Genomic DNA, 22,049 nt, shown 5'->3' on the forward strand with positions numbered 1-22,049 from the left:
CACACAGACACACACGTCCTTGTAGGAAATTATTCTGTGGGTGGATGAAATGGCCTTGTAACTGATATTACGAACCTCTATGTCCCATGGGGGACATTTTAGGGTACCATATCTCTGAAATCATAATGGAAGTTATCAGGAAAATGTATTTCAAAACTTCACTTATCATGACCTTTTCAGATGCGTATTATGAATAAGCAAAGCTGATCTGTACTTCTATGCCTATCCCATCCCTCCCTCTATCTCATAATCCTCTTTATGTTCGTAAGGGGCTCTGTCACCTGTTCACTCTAAACAGATGTGACTGGTGAGCTTTAATTCATTTGGTTCAATGTGTATGAGATGGGGAACGAGGATTTGGGCACTTTGGGGTACTTGCACCAAGGCCTAGCAAACAGCTCTCAGAATTCTGTCTTGCTCACCACTGTATTCTGGCGTGAAGTGCAGGGCCTGGTACTCATGAGTCCAGCGGATATGCGAGTGCCCACTTTGTACCAGCCCATGCAGACCACCTTCTGCTCTCTACCACACAGATACCCATCTAAAATGCAGGAGCTTCACTGAGGGCCAGTGGGTTTATTATATTCTGGCAGTGCTACCCTCACAAATACCCACTGCTGGCTTCTTACTCTATTTCCCAGATACTTGAAGCAGCATGAGGAAATGAGAGGGCAGATGGTATTTGGAGTGATGTGGCCATGAGCCAATGAACACCTGGAGCCATCAGAAGCTGGAAGAGGCAAGGAAGTTTCCTCCCTTAGTGCCTTCGGAGGGCGCATGGCTCTACAGACACCTTCATTTCAGACTTCCAGCCTCCAGAACCGGGAGAGAAGAAATTTCTGCTGTTTTAAGCCAAGTTTGTGGTTGGTTGTTATAGCAGCCATAGGGAATCAAAACAAGTATTCTTTGCGGTTCTGAAATCCAAATAGCACAGCTGCCAATTCCAAAGCCCCCTGTACTATTAGAAAAGCAAGAAGCCTTTAAGCCTGTTCCCCACTTGATCTCTAGGGGAAGATCTGGGAGGTGAAAGAAGAAACCCATTTTGCTGCCATGATCCATACCGTTCAAACAGCACTCACTCAATCCTCAGCAAACCAGCTTCCTGTAGAAACAAAAACAAAATCAGATCTACTTTGTCTCAAATTATATACAAATTATTTTAAAGTCTGTAAATACTATGGGCCAGTTCAGAATGTTGGTGATACTTTAGTTGTCTCTAGGGACTAGGGTACCCAAGACTAGCTCAGGAAATGAGTCAGATTCCACTGGTAACCCTCCCCAACCTAAATTCCCCATATGATATACACTCAGATTAAAATGAACACCAAGAATAGCTCTGATTGAATAGACACTTCTTCAAAAAAGATACACTTTACAGATGGCCAATGAGCAGATGAAAAGATGCTCTATATCACTAATGATTAGGGAAATGCAAATCGAGACCACAATGAGATACCACCTCATACCCATTAGGATGGCTATTATCGAAAAAGAACCCAGAAAACAGAAAATGACAAGTGTTGACGAAGCTGTGGAGAAACTGGAAGTCTTGGGCACTGCTGCTGGACTGTGAGAGACAGCATGCAGTTCCTCAAAAAATGAAACATAGAATCACCATAGGATCAAGGAATTCCATGTCTGAGTATATAGCCCAAAAAACTGAAAGCAGGAATTTGAACAGATATTTGTACACCCCTGTTCACTGGCACCACTATTCACAATAGCCAAAAGGTAGAAGTAACCCAAGTGTCCATCAATGGATGAATAGATAAACAAAACGCAGTATTATTCTGCCTTAAAAAGGAAGGAAATTCTGGCAACTATGGAATGGGAGAAAACATTTGCAAACCATGTATCTAATAAGGGTTTTTAAATAATGGGCTAAGGACTTGAATAGACATTTCTCCAAAGAAGACATACAAATGGCCAACAGGCACATGAAAAAATGCTCAATGTCACTAATCATTAGGGAAATGCAAATCAAAACCACAATGAGATATCACTTCACTCCTGTCAGGATGGCTGTTATCAAAAAGCCAAAAGATAAGTGTGGGTGAGGATGTGGAGAAATTGGAAGCCTTGCACACTGTTAGATGGAATGCAAAGTGGTACAGCTCCTATGGAAAATGGTATAAAAGATCCTCAAAAAATTAAAAATAGAACTACCATATAATACAGCAGTTCTACTCCTGGGTATATATCCAAAAGAATTGAAACCAGGATCTCGAAGAGATAAATATTAGCCCTCCGATGCTCATTATAGTACTATTCACAACGGCCAAGATGGAAACAACCTAAATATTCATTGACAGATGAATGGATAAAGGAAATGTAGTCTAACCATACAATGCAATATTATTCAGCCTTAAAAAGGAAGGAAATTCTATAATATGCAACAACATGGATGAACTTTGAAGACATTATGCTAAGTGAAATAAGCCAGGCACAGAAAGACAAATACTGCATATTCTACTTATATGAGGTACCTAAAATAGTCAAATTCAAAGATTCAAAGAGGAGAATGGTGGTTGCCAAGGGTTGGGGAAGGGGGGCAGTGGGGAGTTACTCACCCATGGGCATAAAGTTTTAGTTTAGCAAGATGCGCAAGCTCTAGAGACCCCCTGCACAACACTGTACCTATAGTCAACAATAATGTATTGTACACTTAAACGTTTGCTAAGAGGGTAGATCTCATGTGCGGCGCTCTTACCACAGCAAAATAAAAATGAAAAAAAGGCAGGAAATTCGGACATGCTATGACATGGATGAACCTTGAAGACAGTATGCTAAATGAAATCAGCCAGTCACAAAAGGACAAATGCTATATGATTCTACTTATATGAGGTAATTATAGGAGTCAAATTCATACACACAGAAAGTAGAATGGTAGGTGCCAGGGGCTGGGAGGAGGGGGGAATTGGGGAGTTAGTATTTGCTAGATATAGTTTCAGTTCTACAAGATGAAAAGTTCTGGAGATGGATGGTGATGACAGTTGCACAACAATGTGAAATGTACTTGATGCCACCCACTATCCTCTTGAAAATGGGCTCAGAATAGCTCTGAATGGGAAAAATAAGACCCCAAAGAGCAACACTCATGGGGCTGGGATTGTGAAGGTTCACATATCAGAAGCCTCACGTCTTTCTCCTTTACAAAGTTATGTCTTTGAATCCATTAAAAACCAGTATGTATGCCCTCCATACACACTGGGACAAAGCCTTAAACTAAAACTAAAACAACAACAACAACAACAACAACAACAACAACAACAACAAAACCTAGGAAGAGACCAAGTGAGCCCAATCTCCTCCTTCCTGCTGGGGCAAGTCCCCAACAACTAAGTCCTGGAGGCAAAAGGAAAGGACAGTCTGTCCACTTCAAACCAGATAGAAAGACAAATGTTTTCTCCTTTGAAAACATGGGAGATTGGCTTCTTTGTAAAGATGAAATGCAGAGCAATTCAGAGGGGCGTGTTAGGGTGTGTGCGGGTGGTCGGGGCCCTGCCTGCTGTCTTCCATGGAGTCAGTGCTAGAAACTAATATTCTCTGGCTCCATCCAAGTTCATCACTCTAGTCTGTGGACAGACAATGCCTGTGTGCACAAGAAAACTGCAAACAGGAATCAAGGCAAAATGCACTTCCCTAAAGGATTCAATCAGCTCAATCTTGTCCTTTCATAGATCTAAGGTATCTTGTTTCTGTCATTCCTTCGTCTCTCTGCTTGTCTATCTCTAGGACACAGAAAGGTCCTGGCTTTGATTTTGTTGTGGCCCCTGAGAAAACCATCAGTATGCCTGCAAGCTTTAGCTTATGTTGTTCCCTCCACCTGCGGCATCTTCCCTCTCCTTGGTGAGTGCCTCAAACAAGTCCCAAGGGTAAAGGGGACCTGCAACTTGTAAAAGAGCACCCGGGTATCGGCTCACTCCCCGAATGCTGGCCACTGCCAAGCAGAACCTGCACAGGACACAGCACCAGCCTCCAGGGAGCCCACCATGTAGTATGGGAGAGAGACGTAGCAGGGAACTGTGGAAGTGCTTCTGGGCTCTGAGGAAGGTAAACCCGGAGCAGGGAGGCTGGCCCGAGGTGATCTCTGAGCCAAGTTCTCAAGGCCACAGAGGAGTGAGTCTAGCACGGGGGTTGGGTGTCCTGAAAGACATTCCATGGCCAGCGATGGGAAGGACAAGGTGATGACACAAAGCCAGCATGTTCTGGCAACTGTAACAAGTTGTGTCACAGCGAGTGTGAAGCAAGACTGGGAGCAAAGTTGAGAATAGGAAGGGGCTGTGTGCCAGGTTAAGGGGTTATACTAAGAGGAGGCGGGGGAGCCCCAGGAAGTTGTAAGCAGGGTGAGTGTTAAGATTGGAAGCAACACTCTGGCTGCAGTGTGGAGAAGGGATTTTACCCAAGTCTAAGGCTTTGGGCATGCCGGGGAGGGGAAAGAGCAAATCGAAGAAAAGAAATAATACTGCCTGAAAAGATGCTAAATGTCAAGTCCTTTTACATCTAAATATATTATACCATTAAGATCCCCAAAGCGCTCAGTTAGGTCCCGTTCAACAAAGGAGAAACCCAGGCTCAGAGAGGTCAACTGACTTGCCGCAAGTCAGGCAGATATAACACAGCCAAGGCAGGCGAGGTTGTTCTTCCTACTCCGCCGGGCTGCTACCCTGCACGCTGGCTGGGAAATAGGGTGTGGAGAGACACGATGTATAAGGACTAGCAGAGGCAAAACTGGGCAGGAGGCTCAGACGCCAGGTTGAGTCTGGACTTTACTCAACAGTCACACGAAAAAAGGGCAAAAGGTCAGCAAACACTTTCACTTAATGGATGTTAATATATTTCATGCCTTTCTCAGCCTGAGAAACTTATGCTCTGTCCCCTGCCTCCCTAAATACTGCCCCAATGCCCAGAGGGGAAGCAGGTAAGGGCCGAGAACCCTTTTACACTGGGCTAGCTGCAGAGGGCAGATCCTGGATATCTAGTTCCACTGCTTTAGCCCATACCTTTGCACACCCCCCTTGTAATTCTCCAAGCATGCATGAAACCAGGAGCTGGTTCTTTGAAAAGATCAACAAAATCGATAAACTTCTGGCAAGACTCGTTAAAAAAAGAGAGGACCCAAATAAGCAAAATAACTAATGAAAGAGGAGAAATAACAACCAACACCAGAGAAATACAAACAATTGTAACAGAATATTATGGAAAAAATATATGCCAAAAAATTGAACAACTCAGAAGAAATGGGTAAATTCCTAGAAACATATAACCTACCAAAACTAAGCAGGAAGAATTAGAAAATTGGAACAGACCAATTACCAGCAACGAAATTGAATCAGCAATCAAAAAACTCCGAACAAGCAAAAGTCCGGGACCAGACAGCTCCACAGGTAAATTCTACCTATTCTTCTCAAGGTATTCCAAAAAATACAAGAGCAAGGAATACTCCCAAATTCATTCTATGAGGTCAGTGTCACCCTGATACCAAAACCAGATAAAGACACCACAGAAAAAGAGAACCACAGGCCAATATCTCTCACGAATATAGATGCAAAAAATCCTACACAAAACCTTAGCAAACCTACTTGAACAATACATTAAAAAAAATCATACACCACTATCAAGTAGGATTTATTCCTGGGATGCAAGGGTGGTTCCATATTTGCAAATCAATCAACATGATATATCACATGAATAAAAGAAAGGATAAAAACCATATGATTATTTCAATAGATGCAGAAAAAGCATTTGACAAAGTACAACCCCCATTCATGATAAAAACTCTCAACAAAGTAGGTCTAGAGGAAACATGCCTCAATATAATAAGGGCCTTACATGGAAAACCCACAGCTAACATCATACTCAATGGGGAAAAACTGAAGCTTTTCTCCTAAGATCAAGAAGAAGAAGACAAGGATGTCCACTCTCACCACTTTATTCAACATACTACTGTAAGTCCTAGCCACAGCAATCAGACAACATAAAGAAATAAAAGGCATCCAAACTGGAAGGAAGAAGTGAAACTTGTGTTATTTGCATTTGACATGATACTATAAATAGAAAACCCTAAAGAGTTCACCAAAAAACTATGAGAACTGATAAATGAATTCAGTGAAGTTCCAGGATATAATATCAATGTACAGAAATCTCTTGCATTCTTATATACCAATAATGAAGCAGCAGAAAGTGAAATTAATAAAACACTCCCATTTACAATTGCACCAAAACAATAAAATATCTAGGAATATACTTAACCAAAAAGGTGAAAGACCTGTACTCTGAGAACTATAAAAAGTGAGGAAAGAAATCCAAGATGATGCAAAGAATGGAAAGACATTCCATTCTGATGGGTGGGAAGAACAAATATTGTTAAAATGTCCATACTACCCAAAAGCAATCTACACATTTAATGCCATCCCTATCAAAGTACCAACAGCATTTTTCACAGAAGTAAAACAAACAATTCTAAAATTTGTACGGAACCATGAAAGACCTCGAATAGCCAAAGCAATCTTGAAAAAAACAAAACAAAACTGGAGGTATCATAATCCCAGATTTCAAGTTATATTACAAAGTGGTAGTAATTAAAACAGTATAGTACTGGCATTAAAACAGACCACATAGATCCATAAAACAGAAGAGAAAACCCAGAAATAAACCCACAACTATGTGGTCAATTAATCTCCGACAGAGCAGGAAAGGATATCCAATGGGAAAAAGACAGTCTCTTCAACAAATGGTGTTGGGAAACCTGAACAGCCACATGCAGAAGAATGAAACTGGACCATTTCCTTACACCACACACAAAAATAAACTCAAACTTTGGATTAAAGACGTAAATGTGAGACCTGAAACCCTAAAAATCCTTGAAGAGAGCACAGGCAGTAATCTTTCTGACATCGCCTATAGCAACATTTTTCTGGATATGTCTCCTGAGGCAAGGGAAATAAAAGCGAAAATAAACTATTGGGAAACAATCAACAAAACTAAAAGGTGACCTATGGAATGGGAGAAGATATTTGCAAATGACATATCTGATAAAGGGTTCGTATCCAAATATATAAAGAACTGATACAACCCAACCTCCAAAAAAACCAAATAATCTAATTAAAAAGTGGGCAGAAGACATTAATATATATTTCTCCAAAGAAGACATCCAGATGGCCAACAGACACATGAAAAGATGCTTATCATCACTTATCATCAGGGAAATGCAAATCAAAACTACAATGAGGTATCACCTCAGCTGCCAGAATGGCTAAAATCAACAACACAGGTAACAACCAGTGTTGGCGAGGATGTGGAGAAAGGGGAACCCTCTTGCACTGTTGGTGGGAATGCAAATTGGTGCAGCCACTCTGGAAAACGGTATGGAGGTTCCTCAAAAAATTAAAAAGAGAACTATCTAATGATCCAATAATTGCACTACTGGGTATTTACCCAAAGAACAAAAATAAAAATTCAAAGGGATACATGCACACTGATGTTTATAGCAGCATTATTTACAACAGCCAAGATACTGAAACGGTCCAAGTGTCCATCGACAGATGAATGGACAAAAAAGATGTGGTATATACACAATGGAATATTACTCAACCACCAAAAAAAATTAAATCTTGCCATTTGTAATGACATGGATGGAGCCAGAGAATATTTTGCTAAGCAAAATAAATGAGAGAAACACAAATACCATATGATTTCACTCATACGTGGGATTTAAGAAACAAAATAAATGAGCATGGGAGGGGGTTAAAAAGAGAGGCATACCAAGAAACAGACTCTGAACTATAGAGAACACACTGCTGGTCACCAGAGGGGAAGTAGGCGAGGGGATGAGTTACACAGGTGATGGGGAGTAAAGACTGCACTTATCATAATGGAAAAAAAAAAACAAATAAATTTTAAAAAAAGAAAACAGTCTCCAAGCACCCCTCACACTTCCAAAACTCTTGTGTGACTTTGCTCACGACAGTATCTCGGCCTGAGTGTTTGGGTGTCAAAAAGAGTATATTTTGATGACCTCTCCCTCATGCTCGCTCATATCTCTTTCACTCCCCTCGAAGTCCGTTCCCAAGCCTCCACCTCACCTTCCTGGGCTGCTTTTAGCCAGAAGAGAAGAGATCCTCTCTTAAAATCTGTTCGGGGGAGAGGGCGGTGCTCTAGAATGGACACCCTCAAAGGAAGAGCCTCAGCCGGATTCGGTTTCTAAGTACCAGTCGTCCAAACCTCTGTGACATTCCCGTTCCCTTCTCTGGGTCTCAGTTGCCCCCTGAGTACAGTCTCCGCTCGGACACGAAAGGTCACGGTCTTCTCTGGCCCCTCCGGCCCTAATTCAGAAAGGCCCCTACCGAAGGCCCCACCCAGCCCCCTACCCTCCCGCCCAGCAGCCGATAGAACGCAGCCTCCAAGGGCGAGGTCGTGATCCTCACCCGTCCGTAGGTGATCCCCCGCTCAGCCTCAGCGCGCCTTCAGCTTGCACCCAAAGACCTACGGCCCCGGGAGCCACCCTTTTCTCCCCGCCCGCATGAGCAGAGGATCTGCCGAGACGCCTCCGCCAAGAGGATTGGCTCAGCTCGGCGCTAGCTCAGCCAATCGGCGCTCATAACATGATTCTGCCCAATGAAGCCGGGTCTCGGCTGGGAGCGCACAGCCCCCAAGCCCTGGGCCCGGCTTTTGTCCGGTTAGCCCCACCCACCACAGCCCTACGCCAATGGGGAGCAGCGGCGGCAAGCGGGCCGCCAATGGGGAGCGGCGCCGCGCGCGCGGGGCGGTGGGAAGGGCGCCGAGTCAGTATGTACGTCGGTTGCCGTAACAACGGGCAGCGGGGTCCATCGGCAATGGTGAGTGGGGGCGGCCCCTTGGTGCCCCGCGCCCAGAGGCCAAGCTCTTTCCAGGCCTCATCTGGCCCTGCCAGCTCTCCTGCTCCGTTCTCGGCTTTGGAGTGACCCTACTTCCTCTGAGCTCTTTCCCGGAAGGGTAGGGTAGAGACGCCGGCCGCCCAGCTGGGCCTGTGATTCTCCGCTGCCTCCCCGTCATCCAGTCTGCGCCCCCCCCCCCTCCCTCGGGCCCCCCTGGCCTTCCCCTGCCAGCCCCCTCGGTGACCGCCCTTGGTCGGAGAAAACTCGGGTTACCTGCATGCCCTGACCCTTCAGACCCTGGCCGCCTTGCGCTACCAAAGTTTACCCACAGAAACGGGGCGGGGGGGAGGTTTATTATGTTTGTTAACGTGCATTCTAAATAAGTACAGGGACATTCGGGAGACGTTTTGAGCTTCTTGACGGAGGCACAGAGGTGTCGAGTGGATTGAGTTTTATTATTCGGTATTGGCAGAATATACACCTTAGCTACGTAGTAATATTTAGCCAAATGTCGAAGTAATCACAAAGTCGGAGTACATAGAGGGAAGCGGACTACTGCGAGCAGGTGTTGTAAGGACATTTCTAGACTTAGGATCCCCAAATTCAAGGACAGCTGATTATCTGTACAGTTATCCACAGTCAGCTCCTTGGCTAGATCTCTTTGGGGATGATTTTCAATAAGAGATGCCCAAAGGAACAAGGGGTCTCCTTGCTTCTAGAAACAATAGGAAAGAAGAGGGAGGGATAGAGGTGCATGGAAAAGATTCATTGTTCTTTCCAGTAAAGCATATTCTTTCCTGTTAAGCAAAGCTTTGGAATTGCTTGGTGTAAATATTTTTAAAATTCTTTGTAACTATTTTATGTAAAATATGGATTGTATTACATAATATTGTGCTTCTGTGTTTGTAAAATATCTAAAGGCCTCTAACTTTAAGAAGGCAAGCATGGCATCATCTGCCCAGCGAAAAAGGATGAGTCCTAAGCCAGAGCTTACTGAAGAGCAGAAACAGGAAATCCGGGAAGCTTTTGATCTCTTTGATGCTGATGGAACTGGGACCATAGATGTTAAGGAACTTAAGGCAAGCCCTTTACATTCCCACCGTGCTGTTTTGCCTTTCGTCTACTTCTTTGTCTTCTTTCCCTGTTACTGCTCTACCCCTTTTGCCCTCTTCTCCTTGCAAAAAGTAACAGCAGGGTTTGTACTCTGCTCTGTTTTCCTGTCTTTATTTACCTCAACTGTTATAAAATAAAATTGAGCACAGATATCAATCTGCATAATGTTTTAGTGTTTCCCAGTCATTTTAACGTGATTGTGTCAGATGCTGGCTTAATGCTCTCAATGATGTCATTTTTGCTCCTGCTAGGTTTAGATGTGCATATTGAGATGATCCTGTTTTCATTGTAGGTGGCAATGAGGGCACTGGGCTTTGAACCCAAGAAAGAAGAGATCAAGAAAATGATAAGTGAAATCGATAAGGAAGGGACAGGAAAAATGAACTTTAGTGACTTTTTGACTGTGATGACTCAGAAAATGGTAAGTTAGCTAGGATAACCAGCATATTTTCAACGCATAATAGTGAAGAAATTTGAATCTAGATATAAAAATGTCTTCACTGAAGAAAAGTTAATACAAACTGGAGGGTTCAGCTGAAAAAGGATGGTATTTATGACTGACAATTAGGATGCTTAGGTTCTACTTGGCTTTCTCCAAGGCCACAGAATCACAGAAAAAGTCAGTTTACCCTCTGTAAACTCATAAAAGTACAACCACTGTCACTCTTGTGATTATTTTTCTCCAACTGATATGTCACTGTGATAGCCACAAGGAGTAAAACCTGTAAACACCAGCAATATTGCACTGACTGACAAGACGAAATGCCTATACTCTAAAGGTCAAAATTCTTTTCTCTCTCATTTCTTATTCTGGGCAGCTTTAGCCTGAGGGCAGGTTACTTCAACAGCTGTGTTTTTCATTGCACCGAATTTGGCCTTTCAGCACTTTCAAGGTTGAAGTCACCCATTGTCTAGTTCCACAGGTGTCACCATTTTACAGGATCCAGAGGGCCAAGAAAGACTCTGTCACCCGAACAATCCACCTCACTCCTCTGCATGTCATCTCACCTAGGATGTATGTTTATGTTCCCCTTGGGCCATTGCTCTTTCATTGGCTTTCTGGCTCCTCTTTTGTGTGGCTCATCTATGCTCGACTGGCCTGTGGAAAAGTAACTCCATGTATGTCTCAGGTCACGGGTCTGTTCCTACTCTGATAATTCTGTTGCTTTGAAAACATCTAATCATACCTATTTTTTGTGTGTGTCTACTAATTTAAGAGATCAGGAAGCTTAATGTTCTGTAACTACCTAGTAAAGCCGTCCCACATTGAGGGTTCGTTCCCAAATTGCTCTTATTAGAGGGATTCTCTCTCTCTTTAGCTACCTTTCAGGAATTTCTGGAGTTTGAGTTCTTGGAGATTTTCCTTTCTTCCTCTTTTAGAGTACTTGGGATCCCAATAACTCTCCATGATCCCATAACAAGTTAAATAGCCCTCTCTGTCCTCCCTGCATCTCCCTACCCCCGCCAAGAAGATCCCTCTTCCACCAGCTTAAGCAGTATATTTCCCCTACCTTTAACTGTACCTTCTACTCCTATTTCTCTTTGGTTTGTACAGAAAGAATGTTTTATATTTCCTTTTTAGCCGCTGTGTTTATAATAATGTCACTGAGTTTGTCCTCTTCTACCCTGGGTGATGTTTGATCTCCTGTGAGCTAGGACTTATGTCATGAAGGCCATCATCAAGACCATGTAAAGGGGTTAGGTGCTAGTGGGGTTGCTGCACAAGTAATTGCTCCTGTGTTTTCTGTTTTACTTGTTAAGTCTGAGAAAGATACCAAAGAAGAAATTCTGAAAGCTTTCAAGCTCTTCGATGATGATGAAACTGGGAAGATATCATTCAAAAATCTAAAGCGTGTGGCCAAGGAGTTGGGTGAGAACCTCACTGATGAGGAGCTACAGGTTTGTAAGGCATCGGACTGGAGCTCAATTCCTGCTTGGAGCCCCTGTGTGACTTCTCGGAGTTTCATTTTCTCTGATGTGGGCCCCACTGTGAAGGAAAAGTAGTGTTCTCTTGTCCCTCTGTTGACCACTTAATTTCTCCTTTGATAGCGTGACAAATCTATGTGCCCTGCTCCCAGAAAAATGCACACATGTACAATTTTACTTACTATTTTAGGTTTTAGGAATTCCCCTGGGCAGGATGATCTTCAAGTTCCCTTCTAGATGATACGTGTGACAAAGAACTGATTGATTTTTAAGTAATTTTTTGGGAACCAAGCTGTTATAAAAAGCGTATATTTGCATTGGGTGGACCACAACTGTCTATTCATGTAACATTATAAAGACCTATTGCTCAGTTATATTTTAGTTTCATTTATGAATTGATCTAAGCTGAGTCTTTATTATCCTGCAGGAAATGATCGATGAGGCTGATCGAGATGGAGATGGAGAAGTCAATGAGCAGGAGTTCCTGCGCATCATGAAAAAGACCAGCCTTTACTAAAATCAGTCTCTTCTTTTCATATTGTGTGAAACCTGGGTTTTGAGAACATAAGCTATTTTCTCCTACTGACCTACCTGTATAACTTTAGTAACAATCTTGAATCTCTTTTAGGTATTTGAAAGTGTTCTTTGACATTTAAGTTCTCTTTAAGGTGACCTGCTGATTGCTTCAATTCCCCAGAGCAAAACAAAAGCACATTAGGGTGGTGAAAAGGGTCTTAAAGCTTTCACCCACCTGCATTTCTGCCTTGTATCACCTCACTCTTGTCATGCATTTCCACACTGATGCCACCCCAGAACGACTTCTTAGACAAGCACATGTTGTATCCAAGCCACCAGAAGCAGGGGGCATCTCCTTGATGTTTCTAGTTGTAACTGACACCTGAGTGCCGCTTTCTCTTTTATAAAACCCAGTGAACTTACTCACGTGCATTTGGATGTGTGTTTGTGCTATTTGTTTTGTCTTAAAAATAAAGCCTTTCTTATTTTAAGCTTTTGTTCTCTAGGGATGAGTTCTTTGGCCTTGACTATGAGTTCATCTTCTAAACCACGTGTTGAAGGCAGCCTGGTAGATCCCCAACTCCTTCCCAGCCCATGGACAAAAAATGAAATCATCCTTTACTATTGACTTGAATTGTTTCTTGCCTTGGGAATCTGTCAGGGTTAAAACTAGCAGAATTTCCATTTCACCTACACCTAAATGCTGCCTTAAAAATAGTTTGGGCAAAGTGTAAGGCTGAGAGTCCTATTGGTAATTTGTGCTTGGACAAATTGGGGGCAGGCAAGTTACTATGACAGTAGGTTGAATTTAACCAACCTCTGGTCAGTGTCTCAGAACTCAGTGATAGATTGGGCTGAGTGACCTTGTCCAGCCCCCTCTTGGCCCTACATAGGATGACCTATAAGAGAAGCCCTGGCAGATAAAGTCTCTGCCCCAGGCTGAGGGTGGGGAACAAGAAGGGCCAAGGGGAAATGGAAAACCTGGAGATGGAGAGAATAGGTTTCAAACTTCTGGGGGCATCCTAATCCCAGGATAGGGTTGCCTGATTTAGATAGCAAAGAAAACACCTAAGGCAATGACAATTTTTTTTAGTATAAATATATCCCATTTGGACTTTTTGTTATTTATCCATTGTTGATCTGAAATTTACCTTTACTTGGATTTCCTGTATTTCAAGTGGTACCCCTACATGGGGAGCAGGTAAAGAGGCATGACCCTGGGCCTCATCCCTGGACACTGGCATCCTGAAGGACTTGGGAACCCTCCAGACAAGTCTCCTGCAGAGGGATCATTCCCTGAGAAACACTGGGGTGTGGTGGGGAGAGCGCAGAGTAGCCTCAGACCTGGGTTCTCTCATGGGCTCCACCACTTTCTGGCTGGGTAATTGGGGACAAGTTCCTTCTCCGAGTGCCTCGGTTTCCTTGTCTGCATAGTGGGGAGAAGAGTTGTGCTTAAGTCAGAGTCACTGAGGACCCAAGGCAGAGTCACACAAAGGGTCAGGAAGGCATTTCAGAAGTGTTTGTTCTCAATCTCATTTCCTTGGTGTGATTGTCACATAGCTTTGTTGTTACATGTGGGTCTGTGAAGTTTTTATGTTTACTGTCCCCCAAAGCTGAGTTGATAGCATTTACCGGGAGGGTTTGACCTTTGTCATACTGCTGTTTTCTAATAAGAGGCATATGATCTGATAAAAGACATACAATATTGGAAAGGAATGAGAAGCCTGGGCCCTACTTCCTATTTTACTGTTAACCGTCACCCTGGAAACATTCTTATCTCCTCCTCCTTAATGTTCTTATAAATGAAATAGAGTCAGGAATATTGGGGGAAGGGAGAGTGATAAGTAACATGTTATCGTTAAGGATAAAAACAAGCATAACGTACTCATCATATTGGTGCCTGCCAGCCATTTTAAAATAGGTTTGCCGTTGCTCAGTGGAAGGGATGGGGACAGAGGGAGCAGCACAGATCAGTGGGTGTGGGACTGGAAGAGAGTCACATGGGGGGCAAGAATATGGGGACAGAGAAGCAGCTGGGACTGCTTCATGGGGAGGCAGAAAAGAGAGCTGCAAGGGGAGGGGGAATGTGGATGGAGAGAGGGCTGGGGTCAGTTTATGAAGGGCTGGACCAGATAGTTGAAGGGAATGGAGGGGATGGGGAAGAAATGGTAGGAGAGGTCAATGCAGGTGCAGATGATGTAGAGAGTTGTAGAGCGGGTGGAGGGTAATGCGGAGGGAGGGGGCAGAGTCAGCTTAGGTGGGGTTGGACCAAGAGGTGTAAGGGAGATGGCAGGGCGTGGGGACGGAGAAGTAGAAGTTTCTGTGAGGCCGGACCAGGGAAATGTAGGAGTAGTTAGGTAAGATGTGGAGGGTGTAGGGGGGATACGGAGGGAGAGACAGACTACTCTGCTGACTCAGTTCATGGGGAGGATCTATAGAGCTGGAGGGGAATGGAGGACGAGGGGAAGGGAGAAAGAGGGAACAGGAGTCTACTAGAGAGATGTATGGAGAGTAGGGTAGGATGGAGTGAGGGAGGTAGGAGAGGTCAGTTCAACTGGGGAAGAATTAAGAAAGATCCTGGAGAGTGAGGAGGGGTTGGGAAGTAGAGGGCCCAAGGTCAGTCCACTAGGGCAGGAAAGAGTGATTAGGTGGGGGGAGAGAGAAAGGGGAGAGAAAGGGAGCAGGGGTTAGTTTCTATATAGATGGCCCAGCGCTGTAGGTGCTTGGAGGGGGGTGATGGGGTGATGGGGAGGTGGGGGGAGCAGAAGTGGGTTCACCTGGGGCTGGACCAGGGAGCTGTAGGGGAGTGGGGTGGGATTTGACATAGAGAGCACAGAGATTGGTTCATGAGATTGGGGGGGAAGGGAGGAAGAGATTCCTTCATGTGGAGTTGAGGGGAATGAGAGCAGAGGTTATTTCATATGCGGGTGGAGTAGAGAAGTGTAGGGGTGTGGTAGGATGGAGAGCAGGAGACAGCATTCCATGTTGAGCTGGATATTGGGAAAGAGAGGCAGCTGAAGTTGGCTGATGTGCCATGGACCAGAGAGAGTCATAGGGAGGTGGCAGGGAAGTGGATAAAGAGGAAGCAGAAGTGCCTTCATATGGAGCTGGGACAGAGAGGTGTAGGGGGTGTAGGGGTGGGGCTGGAGAGGGAGCTGTGGTCACTTCCTATGAGGATGCAGCGGAGAGATCCAGGGAGATGATGGGAATGGGGGCTTTAGGGGAAGGATGGAAAAGGAGAAGTCGGTTCCTGTTGGGCCTTGTGGGCCTCCTTAGTAACTCAGGGATATAGTGAACTTCCTTGAAAGAACTCTGCAGTGGAATAGTCTTTTCTTTGCTCCAAAGTGTTCCAACTGCTAGGAAGAGCTGCTTTAATCAATAGCCATACTTAGCCTTGATATAAGTAAAATCTATCTCAGAAAGTTGTTTAAAGAAAGGAGGTAGCTCAATCCCTCTCTTTCAGACATGATGCTGGACTAGGATGTTGATAGGGCATGAAAGGGCAGAAATGTGTATTGACTGCCTTGGGGTGCCTCTTGGGTTCTGTTCGCCTTCTATCAGATTTTATTTTATTTTATTTATTTTATTTTTTAAGATTTTATTTATTTGTCAGAGAAAGAGCGCAAGAGAGTGCACAAGCAGGGGGAGTAGCAGGCAGAGGGAGAAGCAGGCTTCCCACTGAGAAAGGAGCCCCCACTCAGGGCTTGATGCGGGGCTCGATCCCAGAACCCTGGGATCATGACCTGAGCCAAAGGCAGATGCTTAACCCACTGAGCCACTCAGGTGCCCCTTCTATCAGATTTTAAATGCTTGTTTTTGTCACACTTTCAAATACTGAGAGTTTTGGCCGCACGCTCAAAGGGAGTAATACCCTCAAAGCAGCATTTTACCAACAATTACAACTCAGGCACATCTCCACAGTCATCTCACTACACACTGAAATGTCCCTTTGACTAGAACTGCTTGCTCCCTCATGAAGCCAAGTTCCTCCACAGTCCAGGTACTACCTTTTTTTTTTTTTGAGCCCTCCATGGCCATTGTGGTAATTGTCTTGTAGCAAGTGGCTCCCTCCTCCACTCCATGTCTCAAGACCTGCTCAGCTCAACACCCTATATTCTAGAGGTCACTGGAGCATTGCACATCTTCAGCTGTAGCAAAAGGAGTCAGTTTGTATTGATCACAGCTGTGAAGCAGTTAACACTATTCTAGTGGGCCATGCTGTGACATAGTGGACACATTTAGTGACGCAAATGTCCACCAGGGGCCGCTAAAACTCTCACAGAGGCTCCATCACCACGAGAACTTGTCTTCTCTAGCTTTTCCCTGCTGACCCCCAGTCTTCTCTTCTAAGCCTCCCGGTAACCACTGCCTTTCTCCTTTTGCTTTCTGATTGCTACCATTTAGAGGCTTGTAATTTTCTTTTCTTTTATCCTCTTTGCCCTGAACATCTAGTAATGTCACCAAGATTACCCTACAGTAGTCACTCTGATCCACCCCTTCCTTTTTCATTTCTGAAGCTACCACCTCAACCCAAATTTGGATTGGTGTAATGTCCTTCCTTCCTTGCCATCATGGGACCTGGGATCTCTACAATGCTGTGTCTGCCCCTGTCTAGACTTCCTGGCAACTATTCACTCCTTGGAGCCCCTGGGATCCAACAACCTCACCACTCGCCTGGATTTCCTGCCATCTCGCCTCTCTTCCCTCCAGCCTTTTTGAGCTTGAAAATCAATCCTCTTGAAGGAATATGCCAACAAAAGAGGATTTATTTTCTTTCAGAGAGTTGCTCTTTTTCTTCCTTGCACTGACTAAAAGGCTTTTTACTTATCTGTCTTCAGCAGTTTTTGAAAGCTTCAATCCATTTTCAGCTTTAGCCTCCCTGAGATTTTTCTTTGCAATCCACATCATTGCTTTTTTTAAAAAATGCATTATTAGATGTGTTCTCTTCTAACTTTTACATTTATTTATTTATTCATTCATTCAACAAATACTTAACAAACACCCAGGCCTTGACCCCAGGCCCTGAAGTGAAAGAAATACGCAGTTCCTAGCTTCATGGGATTTACACTCTAGTGAATGACTGAGGGGGTGCTATTTTAGACAGGGTGGTGAGGGAAGATCTCTCTGTGGAGATGACATTCTAGCAAAGATCTGGGGCCATGTGGGGATCTGGAGAAAGAGTACCAGGCAGAGAAAATACAAAGTGCAAAGTCCCTGAGGCAGCAGCGAGCTTAGTGTGAGTGAGGAGCAATGAGGAGGCCCATGCCGCTGCAGCAAAGTAAGCAAAGTGCAAAATGGCAAGTTGCAGAAGGAGGCAGGGGTTGGTTAAGTTAAGGACTTGTAAACTCCAAAAGTAAGGGTTATGTTGTGTGGGTGATGGGGAGTATATATCTTTTCACACAGTATTAGCTCATTTAGAGGGCTCCCTGCATAGCTACATGGCTGACTTAGAATTTTTTTAAAGATCTTATTTATTTGTCAGAGAGAGAGAGAGAGAGAGCACAAGCAGGGGGAGTGACAGGCAGAGGGAGAAGCAGGCTCCCTGCTGAGCAAGGAGCCCAATGCAGGACTCGATCCCAGTACCCTGGGATCATGACCCGAGCCGAAGGCAGACGCTTAACTGACTGAGCCACCCACGTGTTCCATGACTTAGAATTTTTTTTTTTTTTAATTTGGATTAGTTGAGATTGAGAAATTTCTGGGACAACTCTGAAATGTGAAGCGATAGAGGCAGATTTCTCCTTTTTAGAATCCCCATCTTTCAGCAGCCACATTCCCTTCTAGAGTCTCTAGCAGTGGGATCACAAATTATGCTCTGTGCTATTTTACTTCCTGCCTTTTCCCCAGGTGCTCAAAATGTCATTATTATTTTCTCCCAAGTTCTGGTTATTTTCTTGCCCCACAGCCAGTTATCTCTTGCTGGTCAGGTTTAATAGATCATTCTAGGGACAGTGGCTTATTAACTCCCAGACCTAGGGTTTCCCAAACTCTTTGTGGTTTAGAAGGGACTTGATCCTTGCATTATGAGTGTTGGGCATGGATAATTATTACCCTATTTTGCATATAAAGCAACTGAGGCTCAGGAAGGTTAAGCATGAAAGCCAAGACTCAAGCACAGAGTTTCTGACTCTAAAGCTCATGTTCTTTCTACTCTAGCACTCTTCTCTCTAAGTAAGACAATTTGCTTCTTATTTCAATGAGTTCAAATACTTTTAAGTGGAAACTGGTTGGTTTATCCTATTCTCTTTCTCTCTGGTTTGGCTTACATGATTTCTATCTTAATTTCTCACTTAGACTTGATTGTCTACAACACCCATCAGGATAATTACTTAAATGCACCACAGCTTCCTGCTATGGGTTTAGGCCCCCAGAGCGATTCACATGACCAGCGCAATGATTAAGTTTATGTATCAACTGGACTGGCTGACACGGTGTCAAACATTATTTTAGGCGTTTCTCTGATGGTGTTTTGGATGAGAGTAACATTTAAATCTATAGAGTGAGGAAAGTAGATTGCTCTTCCTAATGTGGGTGGGCCTCATCCAATCAGTAGAAGGTATGCATTTAACAAAAAGGTTGACCCTTCCCCCAGTATCAGAGAAAGAATTCCTCCTTTGAACTGGAACATTGGCTTTTTCCTGCCTTCTAACTCAAACTGAAACATCAGCCCTTCTTTGCTCCAGCCTTCAGACTGGAACTGCACCATTGGTTCTGCTGGTTCTTAGACCTTCACACTCAGACTGAGACTTACACCATTGGCTTTCTTGGGCCTCCAACTTGATGATTTACCCTGCAGATCTCTATAATTGTGTGAGCCAATTCCTTATAATCCATCCATCCATCCACCTCTGTCTCTCTCTGTCTCTGGATAGATAGATATAATATAATTATATGTATACGTATAATCTATTGGTTCTGTTTCTCTGGAGAACCCCAAATAATACAGCCAGCAGAGGGCAATCTCCTATCAAACATTGCCTGTTTCCCATTTGGAACTCTTAGACAATTGTTCTCTTCAAAGGGGAGAAAATCTTTCTAATTCTTTTTTCTAATTCCCTCCAGACAAAAGAAGGTAACTTCAGAGACAGAAAGGAGCATAAAGAGCTGTTGGTATATGTGATAGGAAAAGGTCATCCCCAGAACAGGTCTGAAATGCATTCTGCATGAAATAGACACCAAAGTCCTGCTGGAAATCAAAGACCACATTATAATCAGTCGGATAAGCTATAGGGCAAGATTTCACAGGTAGAACTTCTCTAACAGAAAGAACAATGGAATGAGTGGGAAGAAGGATGGAAACTGACATTACTGACATAGTTTATGTGTATACATTATGTATAGTCTTACATTCATACCTATGTAAGAATATAAATGCAGAAAACAAGGTCTGGAAGGAGGCACACCAAACTTTTAATAGTGGTTTTCTCTGGAGAGAGGAAGGTGCTTGGAGGGGGCTAGAGTGAAGTGGATTTCTTCCTTTTATTCTGTTCTGAGTTTGAATTTCTTCAAGATTGTATTGATGTATGACTTATATTTTTAAGATGTTATTAAATAACATTTCACACATATTAGGGTGGCCATATTAAAAAAAAAAAAGCCGGAAAATAACAAGTGTTGGTGAGGATGTAGAGACATGGGAACCCTGACACATTGCTGGTGGGAATGTAACATGGTGCAGCCACTTTGGGAAACAGTTTGGTGGTTTCTCAGGTTAAACAATGAACTATCATATGACCCAACAATTTCACTCTTAGATATATTACCAAAAGAATTATAAGTAGGGACTTGAAAAGATATTTGCACACCCATGTTCATAATAACATTATTCATAGTGGTCAAAAGGTCAAGTGTCCATACACAGATGAATTGATAAACACAACGTGGTATATGTACACAATGGAATAGTATTCAGTTATAAAGAAGAATTAAATTTTTATATGTGCTGGGGCTCCTGGGTGGCTCAGTTGGTTAAGCGTCTGCCTTCAGCTCAGGTCATAATCTCAGGGACCTGGGATCCAGCCCCATATCAGGCTCTCTGCTCAGCGGTGAGTCTGCTTCTCCCTCTTCCTCTCCATCTGTGATCTCTCTTGCTCTCACTCTCTCTCAAATAAATAAATAAAATCTTTAAAAAATTTTTTATATATGCTATAGCATGGGTGGATCCTGGAAACATTATACTTAGTGAAAAAGCCCAGACACAGAAGGACAAATATTATATAGTTCCATTTATATGATATACTTAGAATAAGCAATTTTACAGAGACAGAAAATAGAGATTACCAGGGGTTGGAGGAAGGGGGAAAGAGGAGCTGTTATTTAGAGTACAGAGTTTTGCTGAGGATGATGAAAAATTTAAGTATAGATAGTAGTAATGGCTATACAACAGTGTGAATATATTTAATGTCACTGAGTTGTACTCTTATGAATGGTTAAATAATAAGTATTATGTTATGCATATTTTAACCACAATTAAAACCTGAACAATTCTTTTTCTTTTTAAAAACCTTTAATTTAATTTAATTTAATTTTTAAAGAGATTTTATTTATTTATTTGACAGAGAGAGACACAGCGAGAGAGGGAGCACAAGCAGGGGGAGTGGGAGAGGGAGAAGCAGGCTTTCTGCCGAGCAGAAAGCCTGATGCGGGGCTCGATCCCAGGACCCTGAGATCATGACCTGAGCCGAAGGCAGACACTTAACCAACGGAGCCACCCAGGTGCCCCTATTTTATCTTATTTCAATTAATTAACACATACTGTATTATTAGTTTCAGAGGTAGAGTTCAGTGATTCATCAGTTGCATACAACACCCAGTGCTCATTCCATCACGTGCCCTCCTTCATGCCCGTCACCCAATTATCCATCCCCTCTGACCCACCACCCCTCCCTCAACCCTCAGTTTGTTTCCTAGAGTTAAGAGTCTCTTATAAAACCTGAACAATTCTTAAAAGAAAGGGGAGTTGCACCATTTAGATCCAGTTGCACCCTTTCACAAAGGAGGAAAGAGTGGCTTCTAGGGACTGCAGAGGGGTGGCCTCAGTTTTATGGATGACGTATTTGGGTGAAGCAGCAAGTGCTGAGGAAGTTTCTGACAGTTGGAATATAATAAAGATATGTGAGAATTCACTGTCATCCACTTAACGCTGAACTCCATGAGAGTGAGGACTGGATTTATCTTTGCTCATCATTGCAACCTTAGAGCCTAGCACAGTGTTTGGTGCACCATAGACACTCAATAAATATGTGTTGAATACATGGATGAATTTCTGTGGCTTGCTAATAATCTACTTTAAAAAACAATTTCTATCCTATCATTTTGGGCACCATGGGCAAAATTATTTGATGCACGATGAGAAGTACAAGCCTGGAATTCACATGCTCGGTTGTCATTAGCATAGAAACTGCTGTATCAAACAATCTCTGTATCTCAGTGAGCTGACTCAAAAAGGATTATTTTTCACTTATGTTGTAGTTCAAAATCAGTGGGGGTGGGTTGGAGTGGGGGTTGGGCTCTACTCCACACGGACTATTGGGCACCCAGTTTCCTTCTGTCTGGAAGCTCCACAGGCCCTAAGCACTCCAAGACTGCCACTGGCTTCTTTGCACCCGGCTGACAGAGGACTGAAGACAGAGATCTTGG

General features: G+C 43.5%; 2 protein-coding genes across 3 annotated transcripts in view; one reads left to right on the plus strand and one right to left on the minus strand.

Annotated features, from left to right (window-relative positions):
• The window catches only part of NSDHL (NAD(P) dependent steroid dehydrogenase-like), a 29,920-nt gene extending 21,379 nt beyond the window's left edge, over positions 1 to 8,541 (minus strand). The window contains exons 1-2 of one of the 2 annotated variants that reach the window (XM_032397466.1): positions 8,427 to 8,541; positions 1,062 to 1,102 (exon numbers count right to left, since the gene is read on the minus strand). The gene's annotated coding sequence lies outside the window, so the exon portion shown is untranslated. The remainder of the gene's footprint in view (positions 1 to 1,061; positions 1,103 to 8,426) is intronic. The other variant, XM_032397467.1, reaches the window with a different exon arrangement.
• A 189-nt stretch (positions 8,542 to 8,730) lies between these two features.
• Positions 8,731 to 12,901, plus strand: CETN2 (centrin 2). Its single transcript, XM_032397450.1, has 5 exons — positions 8,731 to 8,837; positions 9,776 to 9,934; positions 10,261 to 10,389; positions 11,730 to 11,867; positions 12,322 to 12,901. The coding sequence occupies exons 1-5, from the start codon at positions 8,739 to 8,741 to the stop codon at positions 12,409 to 12,411; spliced, it is 615 nt and encodes a 204-aa protein (XP_032253341.1). The 5' UTR covers positions 8,731 to 8,738; the 3' UTR covers positions 12,412 to 12,901.
• The last annotated feature ends 9,148 nt before the right edge of the window (positions 12,902 to 22,049 follow it).

The sequence above is a fragment of the Phoca vitulina genome, unplaced genomic scaffold, assembly GCF_004348235.1.
Source record: "Phoca vitulina isolate PV1807 unplaced genomic scaffold, GSC_HSeal_1.0 scaffold99, whole genome shotgun sequence".
NCBI lineage: Eukaryota > Metazoa > Chordata > Mammalia > Carnivora > Phocidae > Phoca > Phoca vitulina.

What these genes read in the sequence shown, in the direction of transcription:
- CETN2 (XM_032397450.1), top strand. Translation starts at nt 8,739, where the DNA reads ATGGGGAGCGGCGCCGCGCGCGCGGGGCGGTGGGAAGGGCGCCGAGTC. An exon ending in AGCGGGGTCCATCGGCAATG is followed by an intron (nt 8,838 to 9,775) that starts GTGAGTGGGGGC and finishes AAATATCTAAAG; the next exon opens with GCCTCTAACTTTAAGAAGGC. An exon ending in CTGTGATGACTCAGAAAATG is followed by an intron (nt 10,390 to 11,729) that starts GTAAGTTAGCTA and finishes TTACTTGTTAAG; the next exon opens with TCTGAGAAAGATACCAAAGA.